The 27,187-nt window shown below is 32.0% G+C and overlaps 1 protein-coding gene across 2 annotated transcripts in view; it reads right to left on the bottom strand.

The window, feature by feature from the left end:
- The window catches only part of LOC148626296 (tetratricopeptide repeat protein 13-like), a 98,770-nt gene that overhangs the window by 14,610 nt on the left and 56,973 nt on the right, over positions 1–27,187 (bottom strand). For both annotated transcript variants that reach the window (XM_088570181.1, XM_088570182.1), the window contains 5 exons: positions 23,864–24,035; positions 21,285–21,324; positions 20,353–20,491; positions 14,741–14,824; positions 4,579–4,660 (listed from right to left, as the gene is read on the bottom strand). In XM_088570181.1, coding sequence (XP_088426307.1) covers positions 4,579–4,660; positions 14,741–14,824; positions 20,353–20,491; positions 21,285–21,324; positions 23,864–24,035 — 517 coding nt within the window. The remainder of the gene's footprint in view (positions 1–4,578; positions 4,661–14,740; positions 14,825–20,352; positions 20,492–21,284; positions 21,325–23,863; positions 24,036–27,187) is intronic.

Raw genomic sequence — 27,187 nt, 5'->3', positions numbered from 1 at the left:
CATTCTGAACACTTTTATTTGTTGTCCAAATTTTGAAGATTTATGCATAACTGCTCACATACATGATTTAATCACGTTTTCATGATCTGACCATTTGCCCTGCTAATATGATTTTTCAGGTTGAATTTGTCCTAAAACCCAATGTTGTCAAAATTACCTTAAAAAAACTTAAATTAGTGTTGCAATCAAATCTCTTTAATAAAAAGAGTCATAAATCTGACAAAAAGTGTTAATTGTGGACTAAACAGGTAAGGGTAAGTTTTATGACAGGTAAATAATCAGAAAATGAATCCAAATTGGATCTACCACTATTTTATGAAGAGCAAACCATTATCTTAGGATCACTACACAACTAATTTCGACAAATACCTTCAATTTAACCGGTCTAAAATTTGTAGAACCGCATATGTCAACTAATTATAAAATTACCATTGTTTATACAAAATGAGTTACCTCCCTTTTTTCACATTTCCTGTAATTTCAACAGTGCAGTATAATTCTCAAAAAGTTTGTTTGCAAAAGTTAAAAGAAATACTATTCCTTTTAAATAGTGATGAATTAGGAAATTTAGTAGCAAAATTCTTGAATATATGTTACACTTCCTCATATACTAAACCACATGGTATGCTTTAGTGAAAAGAATGAGTTGCCGAAGTTTTCATCTTCCCAATTACAATAAAGCATCATTTAATTACATAGACCAACAAGAGACTCCCAGAAGCCTGAATTGCTCACCTCCTTAAATTTTTGCCTTTCCAGGGCAATAACTCTAATAAAGAGTTGTCTGCCAATTTGACTCAAAAAGGACTTTGGTAGTACTTGTCATAAGGATCATTTCATCTATTGAAAGTCACTCTTTATTCATCATAGTTTTAAGGATATTGATTGGAAACTACTAAAACATCGTATTTTATAGGCCTTATCATAAGGAGCATTTCACCAACAAGAAGTATCTTTCTATCTATCATAATTTTCAAGACATTGACTGAAAACTGTAAAAACATCATTTTTCACCTTTCAAGGGCAATAACTCTAAAAGGGGCTGACCCCTATGTTCTATTTTTACTAATGGTAATGTTTTTTTTTCACAGATCAAAAATCCCAACATTAGTTTTATGCAGAGCACACTGAGGAACATTCATACAAAGTTTCATTCTGATTGGTCAAGTAGTGTCAGAGGGAAAGATTTTTTGAAAGAAATAACATTAAAAATATGAGAAAAAAGTCAAAAAAGGGCAATGACTCTAACATGGCAAAACATTAAAACAAAAATTGGACCATAGGTAGATCTCATCATGCTGAATACTCTTACCTGTGTTTTGGAGATACATGTGAAAAACTTTTGTCTGACCCCTATGTGCTATTTTTAGTAACAGCAGCCATGTTTTTGGATGGATAAAAAATCCCCTCAACAATTCTATGAAGAACACCATAAGGAACATTCATAAAAATTTTTATTCTGATTGGTCCAGTTATTTCAAAGGAGAAGATTTTTGAAAGAAATAACATTAATAATAAAGAGCTGCACTTTAAGCAAATGATACGCCTTTTTAACTTGTATTTATGCTTTTAATGAATTTATATGATCAACTAGAAATACTGTGAGCCCTGTCAAATACCCTCCTCCCTCTCCCCCCCCAAAAAAAAAAGTAAATAAAAAAATGCACAACAAAATTGGCACTATCAAGGCTACCTCAAGTTTAAGTTTGTTGTCTTGATTTTTCACCCATACATTTCTATCTTGTTCAAAACACACTTTTCTGACAAGGTTACCAAGTACCTTTTATATTTATTAGTTGATCATCATAACAAATGGTTCCATTTTCAACAATTTTTCAATGAATAAATTTCCTTGGCCATTTCCGCCTTCTTTTTAAAGAGTAAAACTACACAACACGGAAATGTAAAATTTGATATTTATACAAATCAGAAGAGAGCTTACTTCAATAGATTTGAACAATACACCAATTTTTTATATATGTTAGTGAAAGAGTTTTTGAGTTATTGTGCAAAAACTTGAAAGTCCCCCTTTTTTTAAGTATAAAAATTCATAACACAGAAACAAAAAATTTGAAATTCATAAAAATCGAAAGGGAGCTTACGTCAATAGATATGAACAATTCACAAAAGTAGGTGAAAGTGTTTTTGAGTTATTGTCTGAAAACATAAAAATCCTCCGTTTTTTAGTATAAAAATTCATAACATAGAAACAAAAACACTGAAATTGATAAAAATCAAAAGGGAGCTTAGGTAAATAAATATGAATAATTCACCATAGTTTCATAAAAGTTGGTGAAAGTGTTTTTGAGTTATTGTCCGAAGAGTTGACAATGGATGGATGGATGTACAACAGTATACCATAATACGGGCATATAACAACAGCAAAAAAGTTGAAAAACGGCAATAATTCCCAACATGGCTTAACAGATTAAACCATATATTTCTCCATAGATAGATCTCATCATGCTGAACACTTTAACCCATTGTCAGAATTTGACTAAACCTAATGCTTTTGGAGATATATGCAGAAATCTACTGTCTGACCCCTATGTTCTATTTTTAGTAATGTTCACTATCTTTTTTGACAGATCATAAATCCCCACATCACCTCTATGCAGGATACTCAAAGGAAAATTCATACGCAATTTGGTTCCAATTGTTCAAGTTGTGTTAAAGGAGAAGAGTTTTGAAAAATTGTTAACAACGACAGCAGACAGAATTTTCAAATTTTCAAACAAGGACACCAAGTGATGGCAATAGTTCTCATAACCTTTAACCAGGCCAGCTAAAAATGGCTTGTTAAGTCCAGAAAACTGTATAAACTAAACCCCTTGAAGTTCAAAACTGAAAACTGACTGTCAAATCAATTATGGAATGAAGGAAAGATATACTCAATGTATTTTAAAATAATAGAAATACATTTGATTATAAATAAAAGTTTTCTCATTTATTTTTTTGAATTAAAACTTCAGAATTTCAATTAGGTTTGGAGGAATCCACAACAAAAACGGGCTTACAAACTTCAATCTATATTAGTGCATGCACATGTTGTTCAACTGAAAAAAGCCTTTTAATACTATAGCGGTTGTCTCATTCATACATTAGTACAGTAAAACCCATGTAGTTTGCAAATTATGTCCCGAAAATGTCGGTTCAAATGTTGTCTCACGTAAAAACCGAAATTGGGATTTTCAAAAGTTGACAGGTATAATATGCGAAAAAAATCAGTCTGACCCCTATGTTCTATTTTTAGTAACAGCTGCCATATTTTTTGAAGGATCAAAAATCCCACACCAGTTCTACGCAGAATATCTATCCTAAGGAACATTTATATTAAGTTCAGTTCTTATTCATAATTGGTCTAGTATTACTTGGTCTAAAACAACAATGGACGACACATGTATTATAATTCTCATATGACATGCTTTTGAGGTCATTTAGGTAGGAAGTGATAAAGATTTGTTACTCTATTAAGATTGATTGACTGACTGATTGATTAGCATTTAATATCCAAGCAGTACAATTACAGTTATGTCTGGGCGATTAAAATGAAATGGATGTTAAAATGAACATGAAATGATGAAATGAAACCAGAAAAACTGTAAGCGATGTTCACTAACTTGATACCCACACTCACTATTTGATAACATGCACTTTTTGACTTTACACTAATTTGGATCAAGCCTTGAATAGGAGATGCACAATAGATACATGTAATAAAGATTGTGTGAAAGTTTCATTTAATTCCATTCAGAGATGTAAGAGGACAAACTAATGAAGTAATGAATATGGGATGGGTCCCCCATGTCCCCATAATCTTAAATGACAAAGTCCATGTTTTGCTATGTGAAACCCCCAAACTGGTTTGGATCAAGATCTAATATCGGAGGTGAACAATCAGAATATATAACAAAGATTAGATTTTATGAACATTTCATTCTATTCCTTTCAGCGGTTTAGGAGGAATAAGGGATAAGAGATGGGTCACCCTGTGTAAGGGAAGGAAGGAAGAATGTATGGATGGACACCACTGTCAGTATATACCCCCTACTTGCAAGCCATGTTTGCAAGTGAGGGGTATAAATAATGGGACGGGACACAAAGATAATTTAGTCAACTGTCACTGAAAAAAAAAAAAAAGGTAGGTGAGTAAGATTCTGCAATTTAGCTTCCTGTAGCGACGCTGAAGCTCCTACTCCAATTGAGAACTACAGTAGCTTCCTTTAAATCTGCAAAAAATGAGGCATGTAGAATGCCAGGGGTATCCAATCCAACCATCTGGGGCTACCAATTCAGTTGTTCCTTGGGTGGTGGCCCCAACCCCCTGCCAGGGTTCTGAGTGCTTTTTTAGTTGCGTAGCACTGCTGCAGGCCTATCCTAGCATTTTACATTAATATCATGTAAGCATCAAAGTAACTTGATCTGATTTTCATTCTGTTTCAAATGAAAGCTTGATAGGCTTTCATGAAGTTGAATATGATATGTCCCTTACCTTAGGTCAACCTCCTTAAAACACACAACATTTAAGCTTGATCCTTCTTTACAACTTTCTAAAACCAATTTGCATTAAATACTTACTCTAGCTACATTCAATAAATCATCTACTGTTTTAGCTTTTTCAATATCATCTTGTAAATCGGGATAAAATACTGCTCCATTCCTACAAGACAAGATGGCATTTGAGTAATAGGTATCTATGATGTACAGTAAGTCAGTTTGATAATGAAGTTGAACCTGAATAACCCCAGGCCTTAAATTAGGTTCAAGGGTGTGAGAATGTTAAACTGAGTAACCCTGGCCTTATTATTGAAATAGGTTCAAGGGTGTGAGAATGTTAACCAGAATAACCCAGGCCTTATGACTGAAATAGGTTCAAGGGTGTGAGAATATTAATCTGAATAACCCAGGCCTAATTGATATTGGTTCAAGGGTGTTAGAATGTTAACCTGAGTGCCCTCATTATTGAAATAGGTTCAAGGGAGTGAGAATGTTAACCTGTGAGACCCAGGCCTCATTACTTACAAGGGCAATAAATTCAACAAGGAGTTGTCCAACAATTTTGACTCAAGAAGACTTATGTAGGATTTATCATCAGGATCATTTCAGCATAGAAAGTTTCTTTTTATCTATTACAGTTTTCAAGATATTGGCTTTTTCCCCATGTCAGAATTGGCTTAACCTCACAGTTTTGGAGATATATGCGAAAAACTACTGTCTGACCCCCTTATGTTCTATTTTTAGTAACGGTGGCAATGTTTTTCGACTAATCAAGATTCCCCCATCAGTTCTATGCAAGATACCCCATAGAACTTTCATACCAAGTCTCATTCCAATCGGTCAAATAGTGTCAGAGGAGATTTTTGAAAGAAATAACATTAGTCAAAGTACTGAGGCACTGAGTCAAGGAAGACCTCATAAATATTCATGTAACCAAATTGCAAGCTAAATAAACCGATCAAAAACTTAATCATTTTAATGAGTAACAACCTGTTTTAATGAAATGCATATCCATACTGCCAGTTTATTAATGTATTTATGGATCTTCTTTTCTGTTATTGCTTTTGGTATTTCTGGCTGTGAACGTGTATGTCCTCTTGACACTTTACACCTAAACCAGCATTTCTTAAAAAATATTATCTCCACTGGGTATCACTGACTATCAATATTAGATGAATTTTTCCAAGTAAGAATGAATCTACACATTGAAATTTCGGGTTGGAGATGCTTTAGTAGGAATGAATCATGTGGACTAGGGAGGGTTGACCAAGGACCTAATCTAAAGGGAGAAATGAGCAAAAAACTTCTCCTTGTTTGTGTTTACTTTGACAGTGATTTGTAATACATTAAATGAACAAATGTGTCAATATTGCTAGTTTTCAAACATAATTTACTAAAACTTGTCCTTGTAATAGTTGTCTAGAGTAGGCCCTGAGTTGAAAATGTCTGAACTATACACTTTTTTTTACGATAAATGATTACCTTTCTCTAGGAATTTTTCAATTCAAACAAGGATACAAATTCTTGTTATCAAAACTACTATGCAGTTTAAGTATCTTCAAACTAAAAAAAAACCTTGTACCTGTCATATATTTTTGCAATTTAAGATTCCAATCAAGTTGGAAAGTCAAGGACAAAGAGATGTAGTGAATACAGGAAATATGCCTTTCTTTATAACAAAGGCACTTTGAATATAAATCCATCTTTTCTACTCTCCAAAACAAAAAGGTTACTAGTGAACCCATACCCCATGACTCATGGGCCAAGAGTGTTTTATACCTGTCTGCCTTCAAAAATGTATGTGCATTTCTTTCATTTTTTTCTGCATGATTCTTTCACAATTATGTATCAGATTACAATAAGTAACTCTTATGTTTTGCAAACAAATAAGTGCTAAGAAATCAATCATATGAGACTTCATATTTGTAGTTTTTATTAAGAGATGTTGACATGTACCAGCACTTGAGAATCATGAACTTTGTTTCATGCTTAAATAGTGTCCCAGCAAAAGAATAGTCCATTTTTGCTTCTGCTTTCCTCTTGCTAAATCTAGTGAAATTTTAAAAGGGATAACCACTGAAAAGAAATCAAGGAAAAAATAATAACAGTGTCTTTGATAAAAGCAATATGTTACAATGTAAATGGATGAAAATATACATGTGTTTTAACCATATGATATGGAAGTACAGAAACCTCCTCTTGATGAGAAATATTCTTACATGTACATATAATTGTGTGAAAAATCAGGCAAAAATATAGGTTGGGCAGTTATCATTGTCCCAAGTTGTTACTGGTTCTAAGTCACCCGGTCAATACTGGTTGATTGAAATTTTGCAAACAGTATTTCTGTAACATTATAATTTCTGTCATTATAAAATGTTAATACAATAAATATATACTATATTTTAGTGTTCTGAAATATAGAGATATCCTTTAAATATCTCTATCACTGTATTAAGAAAAAATAAACACTCCTGTCTCTAAAATAATTCAAATTTATCTTAAATAAAATGTAACAAACTTTACAAAAATGTAGTACAGTGTACTTCATGAGCACATCTTTCTTTCAATAACTGTAAATAACAGGTAACATAAGTAAGAGTACACAGGGTACTTTTCACCTGGCTGACCGGTGGTCATTGTCAAACACAACATCCCCTCATAACCAGGAAGATCATTTAAGTGGTTTGAAGTAGTGAGTTTAAAACAATAAATTAATGTCATTTCATGTACTAGACAAAAATCTTCTAAATACAGAAAATGGAAAGTATACCAATGATATTGCTTTAGGGCTTCTCCCGTGTATGGTTTCTAGTTACCTGATGATTTATAAAGATGTCTGGACCCCCCATTTCAAAATATCTGGAACCATCCCTGTATGTTGATTTATTTATGAGCAATTAATATCACACTGTAAAGTATATAACAAATTAGATACATGTATTATCATATTACAAATAACATAATTTCATGTATAAAATATTTAATTAATACTGTACTGCATATGCCAGTAACCATAGTTAGAGTACATGCATACGTATTTTGTAGTTTTCAGTATAAATTTCCTATTCAAAGATATACAAATGTAAACTGTAAATTTTGCTAAGAAATATGACAACTGTTCTACACTAGCAATGCTTACAGTAGACCTATCACCAGTTCTGAACATTTTAAATTATTGTGTACATTGGAAGTATATGAACTTATGTATACCTTCGCTTACCTAATCCATTGTACATGCATGAATGTCCCTGAAAATCAGCTCTTAGGGAAGGTCTACTTTTGGGTGCCTTGATATCCATCACATTTTCAATCTACTTTCATGGACATAGAATTTCTAACCTAATTGACTGTGTCTTTCATGTGTCATGAAAATCCTGTATCTAACTTTATGATCTGCATTCTATATAAATGTATCTGGTATACCTTGACAATGCACTAAAAAAAAGAACCATATTGATAATTAGTTATGACTTACATGTATATGGATACATGTATAATACACATTTATATTCCATGCTGAATATTACATGCCAAGATCTGTATCACATGTGGTATCAACACAAGACTCCTATGTCAACCTACTGAGGGCTTGAGTATCGAGGATTGATACTGCATCAGATACAGATTTTGGCATGTCATGTTCATTAAATCATATATTTTAATTATACTTCAAGTGTGTACTGTGTATGGTGTGATATAAGGTATGCAATATAGGTCTAGGGGTGTGATATACATGTACATTTGTACAGTATGCAATATACATGTAGGTCTAGGGGTATGAGAAATAGGTTTAAGCTTGTGAAATAGGGTAATTGCACTTTAAGTCTAGGGGTGTGATATAGGATATGTGATATAGGTCTAGGGGTGTGATATAGGGTATTCAAATCACAGGTCGGCCACAATGATAATGATTGAAAATTTAAGAATGGGGCAATTTCTTATACAATTAAAATGTAATCAAATCATTTTTAACATATTTAGGAAAATTTCCAGCAGGAATGTCAGAAGTGGGGACTCTTTATGCTCTAAAAGTTTGTTTGGCTACATATAAATACTTAATTTTCACTAGATATTCCCCTTTTTGATAGATCAAGATCCAACTGTTGAATGTGATAAATATGCCACATGGCCTCATTTCATCCCAATCTAATTCAGATTAGATTTTAATTGCTCCCCCTTTTTTCTTTGTCACATGACTTCATGTGACATAGAAAAAGGGGGAGCAAATAAGATCTAATTTTAATTATATTGCCTTTCATTCTTACCTTTAAAACAGACATTGTTTATGTCTCTGTTTTGAAATCATACTAATTTAACAATTCCATGATTTGAATGTTTATTTTCTAGTTTAAATACTTCATAGTGTATGTTTATTCATGTACATATACACATTGCTTGCATTTTAAATTCCTGGGATTAAATCAAACACGCATGATATATATGGGATATACATGTATTTAAAAGTACAATGTGTATAAAATATAAACAACTTGAAAACTCTTAGCATGTGTAAAAATATTTTTTTTTATCAAAATTGTTCACAAAAATACCTGTAATTAACAAACACTAGAACACTTTCTCCAACCTTCAGGATCCATCTGGCAAAGGCGGATCCACACACTTTGAAAATGAGGGTTGGCAGCTTGGGTTCCTCAGAAAAAGGGGGTGCTAGGTCATTATTAGCCATTTTTGTCAATTTTACACATGAAAATTACAAATTTTCTCATAATAAGGAGGGATGCCAACCCCTTGCACTCTCTGTGATCATAAACATTAATACTATAATTACATTTTTTGTACATCACAAAAAGCGTACATTGCAGCTCTGAAAATCCGTTATTCATGTTATTAGAAGCTCCCGACATTCTCAATAACAGAGTAAGATCAAGGATTTTTTTAGTCATGATATTAGTCTATATTTAACACCTTTGTAAGATTAATAAAAAATCAACACTTTCAAACCTACAGGACCCATCTTGTAATCATAGACATTCACAATATACTAACAACTCAAAGAGTGTACATTGCTGGTCTAAAAATCTGTCATTAAAATCTTCCGACATCTTCTTGTGAATGTTTGACCGGAATGCTCGAATAACCAAAAACCTCGGTGTTAACCGAAAACCAGAATAAATCTGGAAACCTCAATAAAACATGTTTTTGGGAGGTATAATTACTCAATGTTTTATTTAAACACACTTGCAAATAAGTTTTTTTATTAGTATTCCAACACTTTCTAGTTACCTAACGAAAGTCTGTTATAATCACTATGGCGTCAGTACTTTGAAATTAGTTACTTGTCCTTCCGACGCCATATTGATTATTAGAGATTTAATAATTAGACATATAAAATATGTTTAAACTAAACTATTAGAGACTCTTGTTGGGTAGTTAGAAAGTGTTGAAATATACATAAAAACAATTTTTTTACAAAAAAAATTTCATAATTGTATATCTAAATAATGTAAGAAGCACTTATACAACCAAAAACGTATTTCATTGAGGTTTTCAGATATATACACCCAGTTTTCATTTGGTACCGTGTTTGACCTGCATCAGGTCAATTAGAAAAAAATAGTCCTGCTCGCTAAGACAAAATTCAAATAGTTTAGAAGCACATAATCATAGAAATATTGCAATTCAACATGTATTACAAAAGCTTTAATGTCATAATACTTATGAAAAATAAAAATTCACATATTAAACCTTGACACGGGAGTGTCGATAATTGAATGATCGGCAGCAGAGCGATATACTACGTAAACTTTGCAAGGTGGAAAAGGGGGAGGGTAAAGAGAACAGACCACAGAATCTTTAGGCAGTTCCATCTTGCAATATCCCACTTCCGGTTGAATCCCCTTGCTGACGATCTCTAAGTCAAGTTCAGGCTATAAATAGCCTTCCTTGACAAAAATTGCAAAAAAAATTCAACAAGAGGCTCCCAGAAGCCTGAAATGCTTGCCTGGTTAAAGTTTGTCTTTCAAGGACAATAAATTTAACAAGGAGTTGTCCAACAATTTTGACTCAAGAAGACTTTGGTCGGAATATCATAAGGATCATTTCAACAATAGAGTTTCTATCTATTATAGTTTTCAAGATATGGGCTGAAAATTGTGAAAATTCATCTTTCAAGGCAATAACTCTTACAAGGAGTCACCTGACAACTATGATCCCTGAAGACTTCTGAAGGCCTTATAATAAGGGTCATTTCAGCTATAGAGACAATTTTGCTAAACCTAACGGTTTTGGTTGATTGATTGTTGGGGTTTAACATCCGAGCAGCAATATTTCAGCTATATTCAGACGAATGACGATTAACGATTAACGGTTTTGGATATATATGTGAAAAACTACTGTCTGACCCCTTTGTTCTATTTTTAGTAATGGCGGCCATGTTTTTTCGACCGATCAAAAATCCCTACACCATTTCTATGCAGGATTCCCCAAGGAAAATTCATACCAAGTTTGGTTCCAGTAGTGTCAGAGAAGACTTTTGAAAGAAATAAAATTAAAAATACCAAAAAAAAAAAAAAACATCAAAAAAGGGCAGTAATTTTGAAACTTTACACAGTAAATCCTGTGTACAGGCTAAATATTGGATCCTTGCACCTAAAGAAGTACTACATACACTCTAAAAATGAGCTGTGTACAAAAGCTGGAGGTTGTGTGGTTACACACACAATGACATTTTTCATCACTGGAATCATGTTATTGATTAACGTTATGACTTCATGTTAAGTGTATGAAGTTACAGTTCTCATTTGTAGGGTATTCAGATTCTGATTTGTCAGTTTGCCATTCTGAATTTCTACCTGAAGTGAGGATTGCAATGCTCTGTTTATTATAATCAAATTATCTGCTATTGATTTTTACATTAGTGTAGGAATGTTGTACCCTGAGTTATCTATATTCTGTTTAGAAATGCTTTGTGCAATATTTCAGTTATGTTCTGACAGAAATTGGTAGGGGCAAGACTTCTGTAAAATGGTCCAAAAAGGTCAATTGTCTTATTTGCTGCAAAATCAAACATTAGAAAAATCTTGTTGAAAAATGAAAGTGTCCTTATAGGATAAATGTAGGATCATATAGCGTTCGATATCTGCTATGAGGACAGACTTATTTGTTTCCTATGGCATAGTTTTCCACTTTGGGCCACTACCGGACTTGACATATGAGTGACTCATACCCCAGTAACACCAACTCCTGAATTCACAACTCATAATCTGTAGAAGACCATAGAGGAATCGTGGTAAAACAATGTCAATAGAGAGCTACATGTATGCTGAGGCATAAAAAATACAATTGCAAACATGTAAGTTGGGGACCAGGTTGGATACTCTATAATATTTTACGCATACTGAAAGCGGATTTCTTAGGCACCAACCATTTTTTATCCTGAGGGTGGGGGTTGGGCTAGGACTTGGACTTAATGCTGGAGAAGATTTTTTTTCACATAAACGCAAAATTGTTAAGCAGTGTCTCTTTGACTGGACCCGGTTGAAAAGCCTGTTGTTCATGGACAGGCAATTCAACCTGGGACTAAAAAAACGAACAAGTAGTATAACTGTATAAATAAGATTGAATTATGTATACTGTCACAAAGATACATTGCAGATATTATTTAGTTGTAACTTATTCATTTAAAGTACATGTACCAATATAATTGGAAGGATTATCTATATATGTGTGAGACATATTTAGATAGTTGTAAGAAGCATTTAGATGCTTTTGTGAAGTATCTAGATACTTGTGAAGTATCTAGATACTTTTGATAAGTATCTAGACAGTTGTGAAAAGCATCTAGAGCTTTTGTAAAGTATCTAGATTGTTGATGGAAGCATATAAATGCTTTTGCGAGGTATCTAGATACTTGTTGGGGAACCTAGGTTCTTGTGAGAAGTATCTAGATTCTTGTGAGAAGCATCTAGATCCTTCTGCAAAGTATCTAGATGCTTTTGCTAAGTATCTAGATACTAGTGAGAAACATATAAATACTTTTGCGTCAAGTATCTAGATACCTGTAAGAAGTATCTAGATACCTGTAAGAAGTATCTAGATATTTGTTAGAAGCATCTAGATAGTTGTGAGGAGTTTTTGTGCATCTAGATACTTGGAAGAATCATCTAGATATTAGTTAGAAGCTTCAAGATGCTAGTTAAAAGTATCTAGATACTTGTGAGTAGCATCCAGATGCATCAGCTACTAAGTATCTAGATACCTACGAGAAGCATCTAGATATTTGTTAGAAGCATCTAGATAGTTGTGGGAAGTATCTAGATAGTTGTGAGTAGCATTTAGACGGTTTTGCGAAGTATCTAGATACTCGTGAGGTGTTTTTGTGTATCTAGGCACTTGTAAGAAGCATCTAGATACTAGTTAGAAGTATCTAGATTCTAGTTAAAAGTATCTAGATGGTAATGCAAAGTATCTAGATACTTTTGAGAAGTATCAAGATACTTGTTTACAGTATCTAGGTAGTACATAACATCTATATGGAAATAAGGCTATTTTGACATGAACAGCCACTCATACTATGGTTAACCAATGTATCGTTTTCTATCTGTAGCAAAGGGGACAATTTGTTAGTTAATATATGTTATATCTATATGTTTGTTTCTATAGTGGATCATGGGTAGCCCAATGTTTTATCTATAAGTATGTTCCTATAGTGGACCATGGGTAACAAAAAGTTAAAGCCATATGTATGTTCCAATTTGGAACCATGGGCAATCCATATATATATAATGTTCCTATATATGACCATGGGTAACTCAGTTTTATATCTATATGTATGTTCCTATAGGGGGTCAAGGGTAACCCAATGTTATATCCATATGTATGTTCCTATAGCATGTATAGTGGACCATGGGTAAACAACTGTTACATATCCATATGTATGTTCCTATAGCATGTATAGTGGACCATGGGTAAACAACTGTTACATATCCATATGTATGTTCCTATAGCATGTATAGTGGACCATGGGTAAACAAATGTTATATCTATAAGTTTGTTCCAATAGGGAACCATAGGCAACCCAATGTTTTATATATATGTTTATTCCTATAGGGGACAATGGATAACCCAATGTTATATTTATAGGCTTGTTCCAATTGTAGACCATGGGTAACCAAATGTTATATCGATATGTATGTTCCTATAGAGGACCATGTGAAATCCAATGTTATATCTTTATGTTTGTTCCTATAGAGGACCATGGGTAACCCCATGTTATTTACATATAAATGTTTGTTTCTATAGTGGACCATGAGCAACCCAATGTTATATTTATATGTATGTACCTATAGGGGATCATGGGTAACCCAATGTTATATCCATATGTATGTTTCTATAGTGGACCATGGGTAACCAAATCTAAAAGTATGTTCCGATAAGGAACCATGGGCAACCAGATCTTTTATATATACATGTATGTTCCTATAGGAGACAATATGTAACCCAATGTTTTATCTATAGGTATGTTCCTATAGAAGACCATGGGTATCTCAATGATATATCTATGTATTTTCCAACAGGACCATTCGTAACTGAATGTAACATCTACTTGCATATTTTTATAGTCAATTAAGAAAGTTGAGAAAAGTGGAAAAATGAATATAACAGAATGTTTTAAAAATCAATTAAAATCCAACTTTGGAGCTGCATTTAACAGGCTAGTCTTCTGAAATCAGCCAACCAATGATATCATAATCATTCAGTAATATATTTAACGATGAGTTACAAGCACAGCTTCTGTTTGTCTGTTATAAAAACTCTATATTTTTTTATAATCTGCATATTTTGTTTTTATTGCTATTACTGTATAGTGAATATGCTGTTATGTTTATCCTTTTCCCTTCTTCCATTTTCACTTGCTCCATAGTGGCTGAACTATATTTGGCGTATTAAAAGAGGTTGTGATAAGGCGGGGATCTCTGGTCACCACTGAACTACAGAAATATCCTCGGTCAATTATTTCCCCTTTGAAAGAATTTTCCTGCTAATTATCTTCCCTTGAAAAAGCTTTCTAAAAATAATGTTTTTAATTTTATCATTGTACTATAATGTAAAAAAATCAATTGAAATAACTTAACTATATTATTTATTATATCATTCCAAACAATATTAGTTTTCAGAAAACATCCAAGTCAGTATGATTTTGCAAGATGACAGAAAAGAATACTGTGTATAATAGGTATGATCTACCTTAAGACTATACAATAATTTACTGAAAACTCACCCTGAGTAATGCTCCAGCATGGTTTTAGCCAGTTTGAATACAAGATCAAAATACTGCATTAGTTTCACATTATGTACAGAACCTCTGAAATAAGAAAACTAATTTTCAACAAATTTAATTATTTTTTTTTTAACTTCATAATTCTTATACCAATCACATGACATCTAAATATTAAGTGAAGTAGGTCAGTACTATGACAAGATCTAAGTGAAAGGAAATCTCATTACACATTAATGATGATTATGGCAAACCAAAGTAGACAAAAAACAATATTTTGTTATTTAAGAAAATTATGTTTTTAATATTAAAAATTCATTTTCTAATCCTACAAATTCCTGATTTTGTAACATTACAAATTTAACTTGTAATATTAGAAAATAAATTTGTAATATTAGAAACTGACATTGTAATATTAAAAAATCACTTTGCAATATTGCAAAAATCAGTCACATTTTTTTAATATTACAAAATGATTTGCTAATAGTAAAAAATTGTAACTGAATACAACAAATCCATTTTCCATTATTTGAAAATCAATTTCTAATATTAAAAATCTGTTTTACTTAATACTAAAAATTCAGTTGAATTGTCAATATAAAATATGATTTCTTTATATTTAAAAAGGGTTTTGTGATATTAGAAATCAAATTTGTAATACTAGAAAATGAATTTGTAATAATAAAAAAATCATTTTTTAATATTAGAAAACATTTATTTTGTAGTATCAGAAAACATTCTTTTTTAATATTACAAAATCATTTTTAATATCAGAAAATATTTTTTAATATTTTAAATTCATTTTCTAATACTAAAAATTCATTTTATAATACATGTATTACAAATTCCTGATTTAGTAATACATATCACATTTTGTAATATTACAAATTGAATTTGTAATATTATAAAATTAATTTCTAATATCAAAAAATCATTTCGCAATATTGCAAAATCAGTCACAATTTTTAATATTACAATATGATTTTCTAACATTAAAAAGTTGTAACTGAATACAACAAATCCATTTTCTTATATTAGAAAATTATTAAAACATATTATTAAAAAATCGTTTTTAAAAGGAGATGTGACACAAAAAATATCATTTCATAAACGTTTATATTTATAAAAGGAGTAGTATGTTTAGAAACAAGTGTAACAAACATTTTCTCATTAGATTAGTGCTTAATAAAGTTAAAATGATTTATTTATGTGTTTTCACAACTACCTAATTAATATGCATAAATGAAAACCGGAAGTAACGCTCAATTACCATATCGTCGCTGGGCTTCCAATATGTCATATATGATGTTAAGACAATTTTACAGAAGGGGCAAAAATAATTTTAACTTTTTTATTCTATATGCTTTCTCACTGAAAGTCTAAATTTATTTTACCAGCACGGTACAGATATCAAAGTAATATTACTAGAACCTCTCTTTTTATACCAAACCAAAATGTTGACTTATGACATTTTGATCTTTAATGGGTTCCATATTGCCCTCATACAACTTTTTGTAATTTCAAAAAGTTACAACAAATCCTTTACAAAGTCTTTTAAAAGCAAATTTGTACTACGACTGCTTTCTCAAACAATTAAGATATTGTTTTCAAGGCATACATGTGCATGCAAATTTAAAATGATATACATTTTGTAAGACATAGCAACCAGGATGAAAAATCATGCACCCGTTTAAGTAACATATGAAATAAACTGAATATGTGTAACAAGTTTCACGATTACAGTACAGAAAAAATGTTACCATGTGGCATATTTTTCTTTGTAATTTATCTGATTTCGCTACTTCATTTTTCGAGTGATGACAGTGAACATATACCAAATGCATGAGAGAGTAAGCTAATGAATTTAAAAGGCATGAAGTTAAATCAGTAGGACAGTAATAGCACTATCACATTGATTTATCATTATATCATTCTGTCTGTGCTGTATTTTATCTGCCATTTGAAGACAAAACCATTTGACAATACAACTGGTAAGTTGTTTAAGACTATGAAAATTACAACAGACAATACATGTAGACTACAATCAATTTCAGTGAGGCCAGTTGTGAAAACTGCAACTTGGACATGGTAAACTAAGAATTAAAATCAATGAAATTCAAAAGTTTTATTCAAGGCCTTTTCAGTCCTTTGCAAACACTTGTGTAGGAAAAAAAAAAAACAACAAAAACGAAAACGAAAATAAAATAAAGAAAGAAAAAAAAAAACCAATAAAAGTTCATAAAGTTTACAGTTTCAATATATTTCTGTAAAGGTCATGCAAAGGAGTCCAGGGGCCGATACAGGCAGGGGCATGCACCCCCCTAAACTTGTTAAAGCATGGGTTGTCAGGGGTAGATGTAGGCGAATTGCAGTTGAAACTTTAATTTCTTGCTGATTTTATCACAAAAAATATCTACATTGCACCCATTCTGGAAGAATATTTCAAAATTTTAACCTAAAAAAATTTTAACTGTGCACCCCCCACCCCCACCCCCAAATCTAAAATCTTGGATCCACCCCCTGGAATCAGTTAAGCGGTAAACTGTCATAAAAAGGATGGTAGTCCCTTGGAATTACAGATTTAAGCTCCTGCAGGTGCTGGTATTTAGTGTTTTTAATTGGCACTTGAGCTTTGTATAGTCTATCAATAATTGTATCCTCCATGCTAGGATGACCAATTTTTTATCTTCTCGGAAGGTCCTGGTATTGGTCTGAAAAGTTCAATTAATACTGAATTGAACCGTCTTCAGTGTATTTCAGTACTCATATGTCTGTAACAACAGGGTCTCCTACTCTACTTCTTGGTCGGATGGAAGAATAATACTTTAAACTACTATAATTTCCGAAGAATTCATACGACAAATATAAAACGTTGTATGGCTGGTTTTGTCTTGCGTCTTTAATAAGATCTACATACATGTGAACAATTGGCTTGTTTTTGTTCAATTGTACTGTGTATGCTATCGAACTCCATCTGTGTGTGTCCGTTTTTCCAAGAATTTATGAATGATTGTTATCCTTTTAGCAAAGGCTTTGTGAAGAAGTGTATTTGATAAGGTTACATTTCTTTTTTTATATGTGCAGCCATCACTTGAATCTTTCAAATTGCCATGCATGATGAACAAACTTGTTGAAAAAAAATATACAATATTTTGGAATCACAGTAGGAGACCAAAGAATGTTGGAAATTTTGTCATATGTGTTCAAATAATGAATATGATTGGTTTAAACATGTGCCATTTTAGAAGAACATGTAATCAGACTGGCCAAATCTTCCTATGTGTAAAACTAAATCTTGTCAAATTTGCGATGTACGACATTTTGGAAGCCCAACAACGATATATGGAAGTGCTATATCATTGGTTCTCAATTTCTATTTGGTTATATTGAAAATGTATACACATGCCCAAAAAATTTTTAAAATCTTTGAAAATAGCTTGTATATATCTCCCAGTATGATGCAGAGTGCTCCACTGACCTGTGTATAGGTGCAATAATCGTGTTTAGAAGATAAGAAGACATAAGTTCTTCTCATTTTCTGTCAGGTTTACATTTTCGTTAGGCATACATCCCCGCTTGGTGAATATACAACTACTCTGAACACTACTTAGGACTTGAACTGGAAGGTACAACTAAAATAGTGACACTCTGTGTATTGTTCTTTCTTTGCCGCTGGGTTATGGTAATAAACAAGCCCAGTAGACTGGATTATGACCAAGAGATAGCGTAGGTGGCTTCCTTTATCTTCACATGGTTCGGCAACCCATGAAAGGTGTCGATGCAGGTGTATGACTTTGATAATAACTAAAATTTAATTGAATTTCTCTTGTCCTGTGGATTTTGAAATAAAACAATTTACATGGAGAATTTGACACAATATACAGTATATAATAGGTGACCCTAAGTGGGTTTAAGGGAGCTTTTCTTCTGCAGACAAAATTTTAATAGGTCAGCTAAAATATTTAATTTTAGCAAAAAGGATTAGAACATGAGGAGGCTTCAGCACTAAACCGTTACGGGTTATCAAATAAAATTATCAAAAACCAATAAAAAATTAACATGTTCGTATTATTCTCCGTACTTGCATTTACTTTATATTACACTCCATGTTACTGGTACAATTGGTGAAATCAATATTTTCAATGAAGATTGAGACCTGAACATTTTAAATCTTAGAATATGAATTTAATTTACTTCATGTAAAAAGTTCAATCTTACATTACAAAACATTATGAAATATTTCTATGTAATCTTCTCACTATGTGGATAGTCTAGTCTTCATATATGTAATAGTTTAATATTTCTGACATTGTTAATCAATCATTTTCTTCTTGAAGTGGTTTAAACTGATACAACTGTAAGTATATATTCGCTGGCAAACCAAAACTTTCAATATTTTCACTCTCTGTTGTAGAAATCATGTGAAAAAATGCAGAAGCCAATGCATTTCGATCTACAAATTGAGAACCAATGATGTAACACGATCATATGACCACACGGCTAATCAAAATTTGTATGGCTTGGGTCATCACCGGCTTTGAATCAAGTTATCTTCAATTAAACGACATAAGTGATTATAAGGGGCATTTTGATTATATATATATTAGGTGTAATAAATCAAGTAACAAAAAATTGAAAAAATAATTTTTTGTGTCACGTCTCCTTTAATATTAGAAAATCAATTGAACTTTAAACATTAAAAAAAATGATTTTTTTTAACATTATGAAGGGATTTTGTAATATTGGAAATCAAATTTGTAATGTTAAAAAATCATTTTTTTAATATTAGAAAACACTCATTTTTGTCCACTTTGGCTTGCCATAGATGATACTGTAAATTGAAATATTCCAGTGAAAGGATATTTTGGCATGTTTTATATAGGTCCTTCCTGAGCATTCGAGTTTGCAATTTTGAAAATTTTACTTTTTTCCATGATGGATGACTTGAAAAAGGAAACAGAATAATGTTATTTTTAGCCTCTTTTAGAACCCTTATTCCTTAACTATTCACTTAACTAATCACACCTTCCTTCAGTTGCATGGAAACTCATGGTCATATAAAGATCAATACACTTATATTCAAGTAATTGTACAGCCACTGCTGTTGGTGACAACAACATTGTACCATTCATATGACTGCTTTTTCTTAAGTTAAAAAGAAAATGTCTATGTTCTTGAACTGAGTACGAAGTATACAAAAGGATTCTCAAAAACAGATTAACTTAAGTAGAAGTTGAACAAAACATAAACTGTAGTCTGAACTACATCAAGAAAATTATCAGATAAACTTTGACAATTTTAAACAAAAAATGTTTAAAAAGGTGTTATCTTTATGAAATTAATTCTAGGTTAAAGGGCTATTAATATAACAATTCAACAGAATAGAATGAAATATATTTTCATTCTGTAGAGATATTTTCACCCTGTAAACAATATATTTCATTCTGTAAACATTATATTCCACACTGTAAACAATTTATTTCCTTCTGTATACTATAACAACTCAGGTCAATATTCCACAATGATATATTGATATATTTTTTTTCATTCAAGTAGAAGTCAAAACCACAAATGAATCTCATTGAAACCAGCAGACTAATAATGATTGTACAAACCTAATGAAGTTAAATTCTGTCCTAAAATCTTCATTGGGAGGAGAAGACATCATATCTAACCATAAAACAGCTTGTTCTGGATCAACGAGTTGTCTGTATTGTACAGCTATGTTAAATATATCCCGCCATAAAGCTCTTTCTAAAAAAAAAAAAAATGTAACAATTAAAATTTTCTATGATAGTTAATGACCTTTCAGGTAAATTACAGGCTTTTCAAATGCCATCAGACTATTTGAGTTTTCAAGCAAAAATGAAAGTAGATATATGCCCTATATGATCAAGTACAAACTACTAGTACCTCCTCCATAGAAAGGGAATGGTTACTGTAATACTTTATGATGTAAATAGGGAATAACTGTGGAAGAAACCATCAAATTAACTTAGAGTTTTAATGAAAAAAAAAGTTACTAATTTAGATAATAAAATGTAAGTAATTCAGAAAAACTTGCAAGGTGATACCTCAATCCCCTCCCTAGAAAACATATAGGAAACCCAATAAGTCATTCAAAAGGTGAGAAAGGGATAAGCAGCTAGACAGATGGCAGTGTTTGGTGAGAAAGTTATAAACAGCTAGACAATGTCCAGTTTCTGGTGAGGAAGGGGTAAACAGCAAAAGAGATGGCAGAGTTTGGTGAGGAGGGGATTGTCAGTTATACAGATGACTGTAATTTGTGAGAAGTGGTGCACATCTTAACTTATGGCAGTGTTTGGTGAGGAGATGATAAACACCAAGACAGATGGCAATGTTTGATGAGAAGATGATAAACAGCTAGACAGATGGCAGTGTTTGGTGAGGAGATAATTCACAGCTTGACAGGTGGCAGTGTTCGGTGACGTGGGATAACAAAATATATGATATATACATATGTTGTAACCTTGACTGGAGATGACATTCAGTAAGTAAAGACATAAGAGCTTTCAAAAATTCTTACCCATTTGTTGTTTATTTTGTCGCAATCCTTTCCATTTTGCCTGAAAGATAATCAATATGAATATGATAAAATCATCAACACAAATATGAAATCAGCATCACTTAATTCTTGCAATTGGTATACCGGTACATTCATTTTGAATCAATTACTTTGCACTTGCAATTACTTTGAAACTTGAAAATTTCCGGAATTTTAACTTTTTTGGCATTAAGCTACATTGACTTATTAGCTATGCTTTAACCCTATCATTCTTAAGTAATAGTAGCTGCATACTAATTTTTTTACTACTACTTGGCTACAAATCATGTTAAAACCGTGATATTGTAAACAAAAAATATACAATTTACTTGCTTAAATGCGTGATAATCTGTTTTCTTCAATTTCCCAATGATCAAAACAATGGTAACCAGCATGTCTATTGTACATCGATTATATGCCAAAATTAACATTTTAGTTCGTGTTGAGGTATTTTTTTCATGGGTAGGGGTGGCAATTTTCCACCTATTTTTACTTGGAAAAGTTCAAATATTTATTACTTTGGCTCCTTTGGAAGCTAAGACATTATTATAATGTACCGTATCACACAAAAGCTTGTTTGAACTACGGTATTCTGAAAAATTGGAAAATAACAGATGATATAGAAGAAATTCTGAAATTCTGAAAATTCACCTTTTTTCGATTTTACAATAATTGTCACCCCAAAAGGAAAATCTTAGCGCCTGAATTGATCAGATATGTTGGGTACATCATTATCTTAATTGTGAATGCCTAAAATATGAGTTCTGTGGTGTCAGTATGTGGTGAATGAGAACTCTGTAAGGGGAAGGGGTAATATTATTAACATTTTTTGAAAATTTTCTTGAAAATTATTTTTTTCGTGATTTATTTATGTGGAAAATTGAATTATCTATCAAATGATACCAAATTTGAGATGTTTAAGTTATGAAATAGCTTGAAGAGGTGAATTCATGTGACTTTTTACGGAAAAATTAAAAATCCCATTTTTTGCTTTTTTTGATAAATTCTGACTACAAAAATTGCCAAATTCATCAAAAGAACCCCAGAAATATAAATTGCGATAATACTAAACAGAAAATACCAAATAAGTTTTTTTTTACCAAAGCACAAATACTCTAGGGGTTTTGATATGGAAAAATATGTTAATTTAAGCAATTTTTCGGTGGAGTAGGGGTACATTTTTTTCATTTTACCCCTTAACCCCAAGTGTTACCACAACTTTCTTGGTATCAATGTATAGCTGAGACATTGGACTACATGGTGATACCTAAATGTGTTTAGTTTATTCACACATGCTGTCCCAGGAAGGCTTAGACACTCAAACAATTGAGTCACAAAAATCTTCGCATTTTGACCAAGTGGGGTACAAGTATAGACTTATACTGAAAATGAATCTGAGAATATTCTATGGTGACAAAAATATTCAGAAATAGGAGGTATAAAGATACCTAAAAATCACCATGAAGTTGATTAAGGGGGTGGGGGGGGGGTTAGGTGCACGGTGGACCCTCCCAGCCCATGGACTATCTGCTTTTACTAAAGAAGGCTAATGATCAGTTTTAAAGACAAAGGATTCAAAACCAGCCATTTAACAAGAGGTTGTCTAGAGTGGGATTCCGACAATTTTTTGTCATTCTGGGGCAATGGAAATGGTAACCTGGGCTGAATCAGGAGCATTGACCTTTCATCTTTCAAGATCTTCCATTTTATGAATCCCTGAAATTGGTTCCGTAATGCATCTGATTTAAGAAAAGTAGTAAGTCTGAGTCAGTATGACACTTGAAGACATGTAACTTTCTGTTTCCCTGGATGCAAAGTCAATCAAATGTTTTGAGTATAGTTTGGAAAGAAAAAGGAAATTGTCTTCATATTACAGAACCATGAGGAAGAAACAAGTGAATGCCATTGATACTGAAAAGAACCTTGCATAAGTATTGGCAGCATGACTGAAATCTGAACTGTGTTGAAAATTTGTCAATTGTATATGTTGGCAAGTTTTGTAAGTGGCACAGCCATTACTTACACTTGTTTCCATCAATGGTCGGTGACTATCAAATATCTGGACATACCTGGAATTAATCGGTCAAACTGATCATTGATCAGTCACAAAATGAAAGGTAACTGATGGATTAGCTTTGTTCACTGAACACTTATGGATCAAACTCCCTACAGAAACTCTCTAACTCTGATGGCTTTCAATTCCAAGTTAAAAAAGTTGCTGCAGGAAGACGATTATTGTGTAGATCTCTGTGCTCCTAAAGAAGAATAACTTAAATGCTTGGTGTTTTCTTTTCAGAACATCAATTTTCTTCAAATTTCAGTTTGTTACAGTTCTTTATTACCACCACTTAAATCATCTACGACTGCCACCAATCTGTTTTTGGAGATCCCTTTTCTGATACATGTATAGGTTATTGTGGTTAGATGTTATATTTTATTGACCCCATATTTCCAGAAATAGCCCCTTCTGCCAAATTGCTTAGGCCTTGAAGACCTCCTGTGAAAAATTCTAATTTGGACACAGGCGGATGTTTACTAATTTTGACCAATGAACTACCTACCTCTAATAATTGAGCTATGTGTATAGATGCTAATCCCATGGCTAATTGGTGTCTTTTATTTGTTGAGTATCCATCTGTATTAACTTGCATCATTTTACCAACTGTATCAGCTTTACACAATAATATTTCTTTATTTTTATCCAATTCTTCAAATTTTAAAATATTCACATCACTGAAATGATAAAGTGGTACTACAATGAAACTTCAAAACATTCCATTCAAGTCAAATCCTATAAAAAAAAACTGCATTCATTACCAGTATCCTTGCATTTTTTTCACTTTAACAAAACAAGAGGCTCCCAGGAGCCTGAATCGCTCACCTTCTTGAATTTTGCCTTTCAAAGGCAATAAATTAAACAAGAAGTTGTCCAACAATTTTGACTAAAGAAGTCTTTGGTAGGACTATCACAAGATCTTTTCAACAATTGAAAGTTTCTTTTAATCTATCATAGTTTTCAAGTTATTGACTGAAAACTATTTAAAAAAAAAAGCCCTTTCAAGGGCAATAACTCTTACAAGGAGTCTGAGGTCTCACTAACCACTTCTGGGTCAAATGGCCACCCCCATATGTAGTATCAAAAACACACTGAACCTAGACATATGCATTGTAAGTGCATTATTTGTGTGTATTATGATTAAAAGTAGTCAAAATAAAGCTGAGAATGTGTACTTTAAAATCATATATGTAATTAACTACAAAAGTGTATGAATAATGTTTACATGTGTGAGTAATTTGCCTCCATGCTGTCAGTTAGCAGAACAGGTGAAAATATGGATTTTCAGCATTATTTATTCAAGTAAATTTTTTGAAGAATTTCTATAATCATTGTACCATTAGCATAATGATTTTGGAAGCCTTACTTTCCAAGCTTCGCAACGGTATGCAACTTTAAGATGCCATTTGTCCTGGGAATTCACAGTGAGACTTTGAAAATTACTTTTTTAACATGTAAAGTAATGGAAACGTTAGAAGTGGTTAGTGAGACCTGAAGACTTTTGTAGTCATTATAATATGGATCATCTCAGCTATGGAAAGAATTTGGATAAACCTAACAGTTTAGGAGATATATGTGAAAAACTACTGTCTGACCCTTATGTTCTATTTTTAGTAATGGCGGCCATGTTTTTTGACGAATCAAAAATCCCCACATCAGTTCTATGCAGGAATAACAATGGGTTGTACAGGATGTCATGCTAAGTATATCCTGACTCTAACTGATGCAATTTAATACAGATGGATACTTAACATTCCTTAATCCCGCTCAATAGGAAGTTTATACAAGAGACAGACAAAAATTATTAAAAACAAGTTTTACATGATACCAAATTGAAACAATTACTCTGATTAACGGAGCAAAGATTTTTGCAATGAAAATTTTCCATGTCAATAAATAAACTAAAAGTTTCAAAGTTCCACGAAACAGAAAGTTGATAGAAGAAGGAAACAAAAATTGTTACAACATGTTTCAGTGTTCATGGTATAAGGTCCTTCTTATATAAATTCCCCATATTGGCTCTTTCTAAGGGCTATTCCATCAATAAATGTAAGGGGGGGTTGGAAGGCCGTTTGTTTTGAATCAACCTCACATATATATTCTTTAAGGATCAATGCACCTCCTGAATTCCCCTCACACGATGCAAAATGTAAAAAAAAAACTACTTTTTTTTACAAAAAAAATCAATAAAAAATTCAATAATTCAAAAATAAAAAAGTATCCAGAACATCAGATTAATACTATAAATGCACTAATTTTGCTATTTCACGGTGAACAGAAAACTGTGAAAAACAGTCACACGAAATTGATTTTTTATCACTATGTTGCTCAATTTTTACACATATTTACTAAATGCATCAATCAAACATCAATTTATCACTTTTAATTCATATTTGCTTTATTTCTAACAAAATACAATATGTGGATTTCACATCTTAAATTTAAGATAAATTTGATATGGTATGATATTGGATTCGTTGCGATGGAAATTCTAAAATTTGCAATCACCAGATCAGTCATCAAGTTTGGATCTTCGATCCATCAGAGATCATTCAGTCAGTTATAATCAATCTGTCAAATAATTGTGCAAATGGGTTCAGGCACTGTACCTATAAGAAGAACATCTAAAAATTTCAAGCTGCTGTGAAGAGTAGTTGCTTAAAAATGCAACAAAAATATCAACTCTCAAAATATGATAAAAATAAACAGTTTTTTGTAAACAAGTAGTTGTTGATTTTTCTGAAAAATGTATCCTATCAAATGGCATATCTACAGGAAGAATGTGTTAAAATATCAAGGCGCTGTAATGAGTAGTTGCTGAGAAAACTGAGACGGAAAAAACAGACAAGAGTAAAACATTTCGAAATGAAAGAATAAATAAAAGAAAATGGATGACATTTGTTTACACTTTTGCCATGTGACTTTTTGGGCGGGAAAATTGGTAAACAAATAGAATGAGGATTCCCAAAATCTAATTAAAGAAATACTTTCCAGATATCAAGATAATTAAACAGGGACACAGTTAATGGTCCATGGTACAAAATGTATTTGCTAGAAATTTTATCACTTGAAAAAAAGTTTGTTAAAAATAAAATAAAAAAAAAATCAAATTATATTGTAAGATAAATTGGACCATAAAGGATTAAGGTGAACATGTTTTAAAATCAGAGACTATATGAGAATAGTAATATGAAGTCCTTGATAGAAATAAAACACCTGTTTCTGGAGTAGTACTTTATTTTTTTATGCATATGAAAGTGACAGACTAAAGCAAAAAACCTGCTTTATACATGCATCAAGAGTGAATCTTGGGTACATGTATGTCATAAATGGAGAGGATATTTTGATGAATTGACAAAGATAATTCATCAGTGGACTTAAAACTGTCATATTTAAAAAGAATAAAAAAGAATTATATTTTTTGGGCGCCCTTTGGCTCTTATTAATGCAAATTGGCGACAAAAGAATAGAAGCCAGAGCAGCCCCTGAAACAGAAACCCAACACCAAAATTCTTCAGAGTGGAGGTATAAAATAAGAATATTTTTAATACAGTATATGCTGGTTAAAAAAGAAAGTTGTGGTGGGTACATAACAAAAGGCTCCCAGGAGCCTGAATCGCTCACCTTCTTGAATTTTGCCTTTCAAAGACAATAGATTTAACAAGAAGTTGTCCAACATTTTTGATTCAAGAAGTCTTTGGTAGGACTTGTCATAAGGATCATTTCAACAATTGAATGTTTCTTTTAATCTATCATAGTTTTCAAGATATTGACTGAATACTGCAAAAAAACACACACAAAAAAAAACATCATTTTTCCCCTTTCAAGG

Source organism: Perna viridis, chromosome 2 (genome assembly GCF_037379345.1).
Source record: "Perna viridis isolate PV_CMFRI_1.1 ecotype Kerala chromosome 2, ASM3737934v1, whole genome shotgun sequence".
Classification (NCBI taxonomy): Eukaryota; Metazoa; Mollusca; class Bivalvia; order Mytilida; family Mytilidae; genus Perna; species Perna viridis.
Note: the sequence above shows the minus strand (reverse complement) of the source record. Positions and strands in the feature narration are given on the sequence as shown.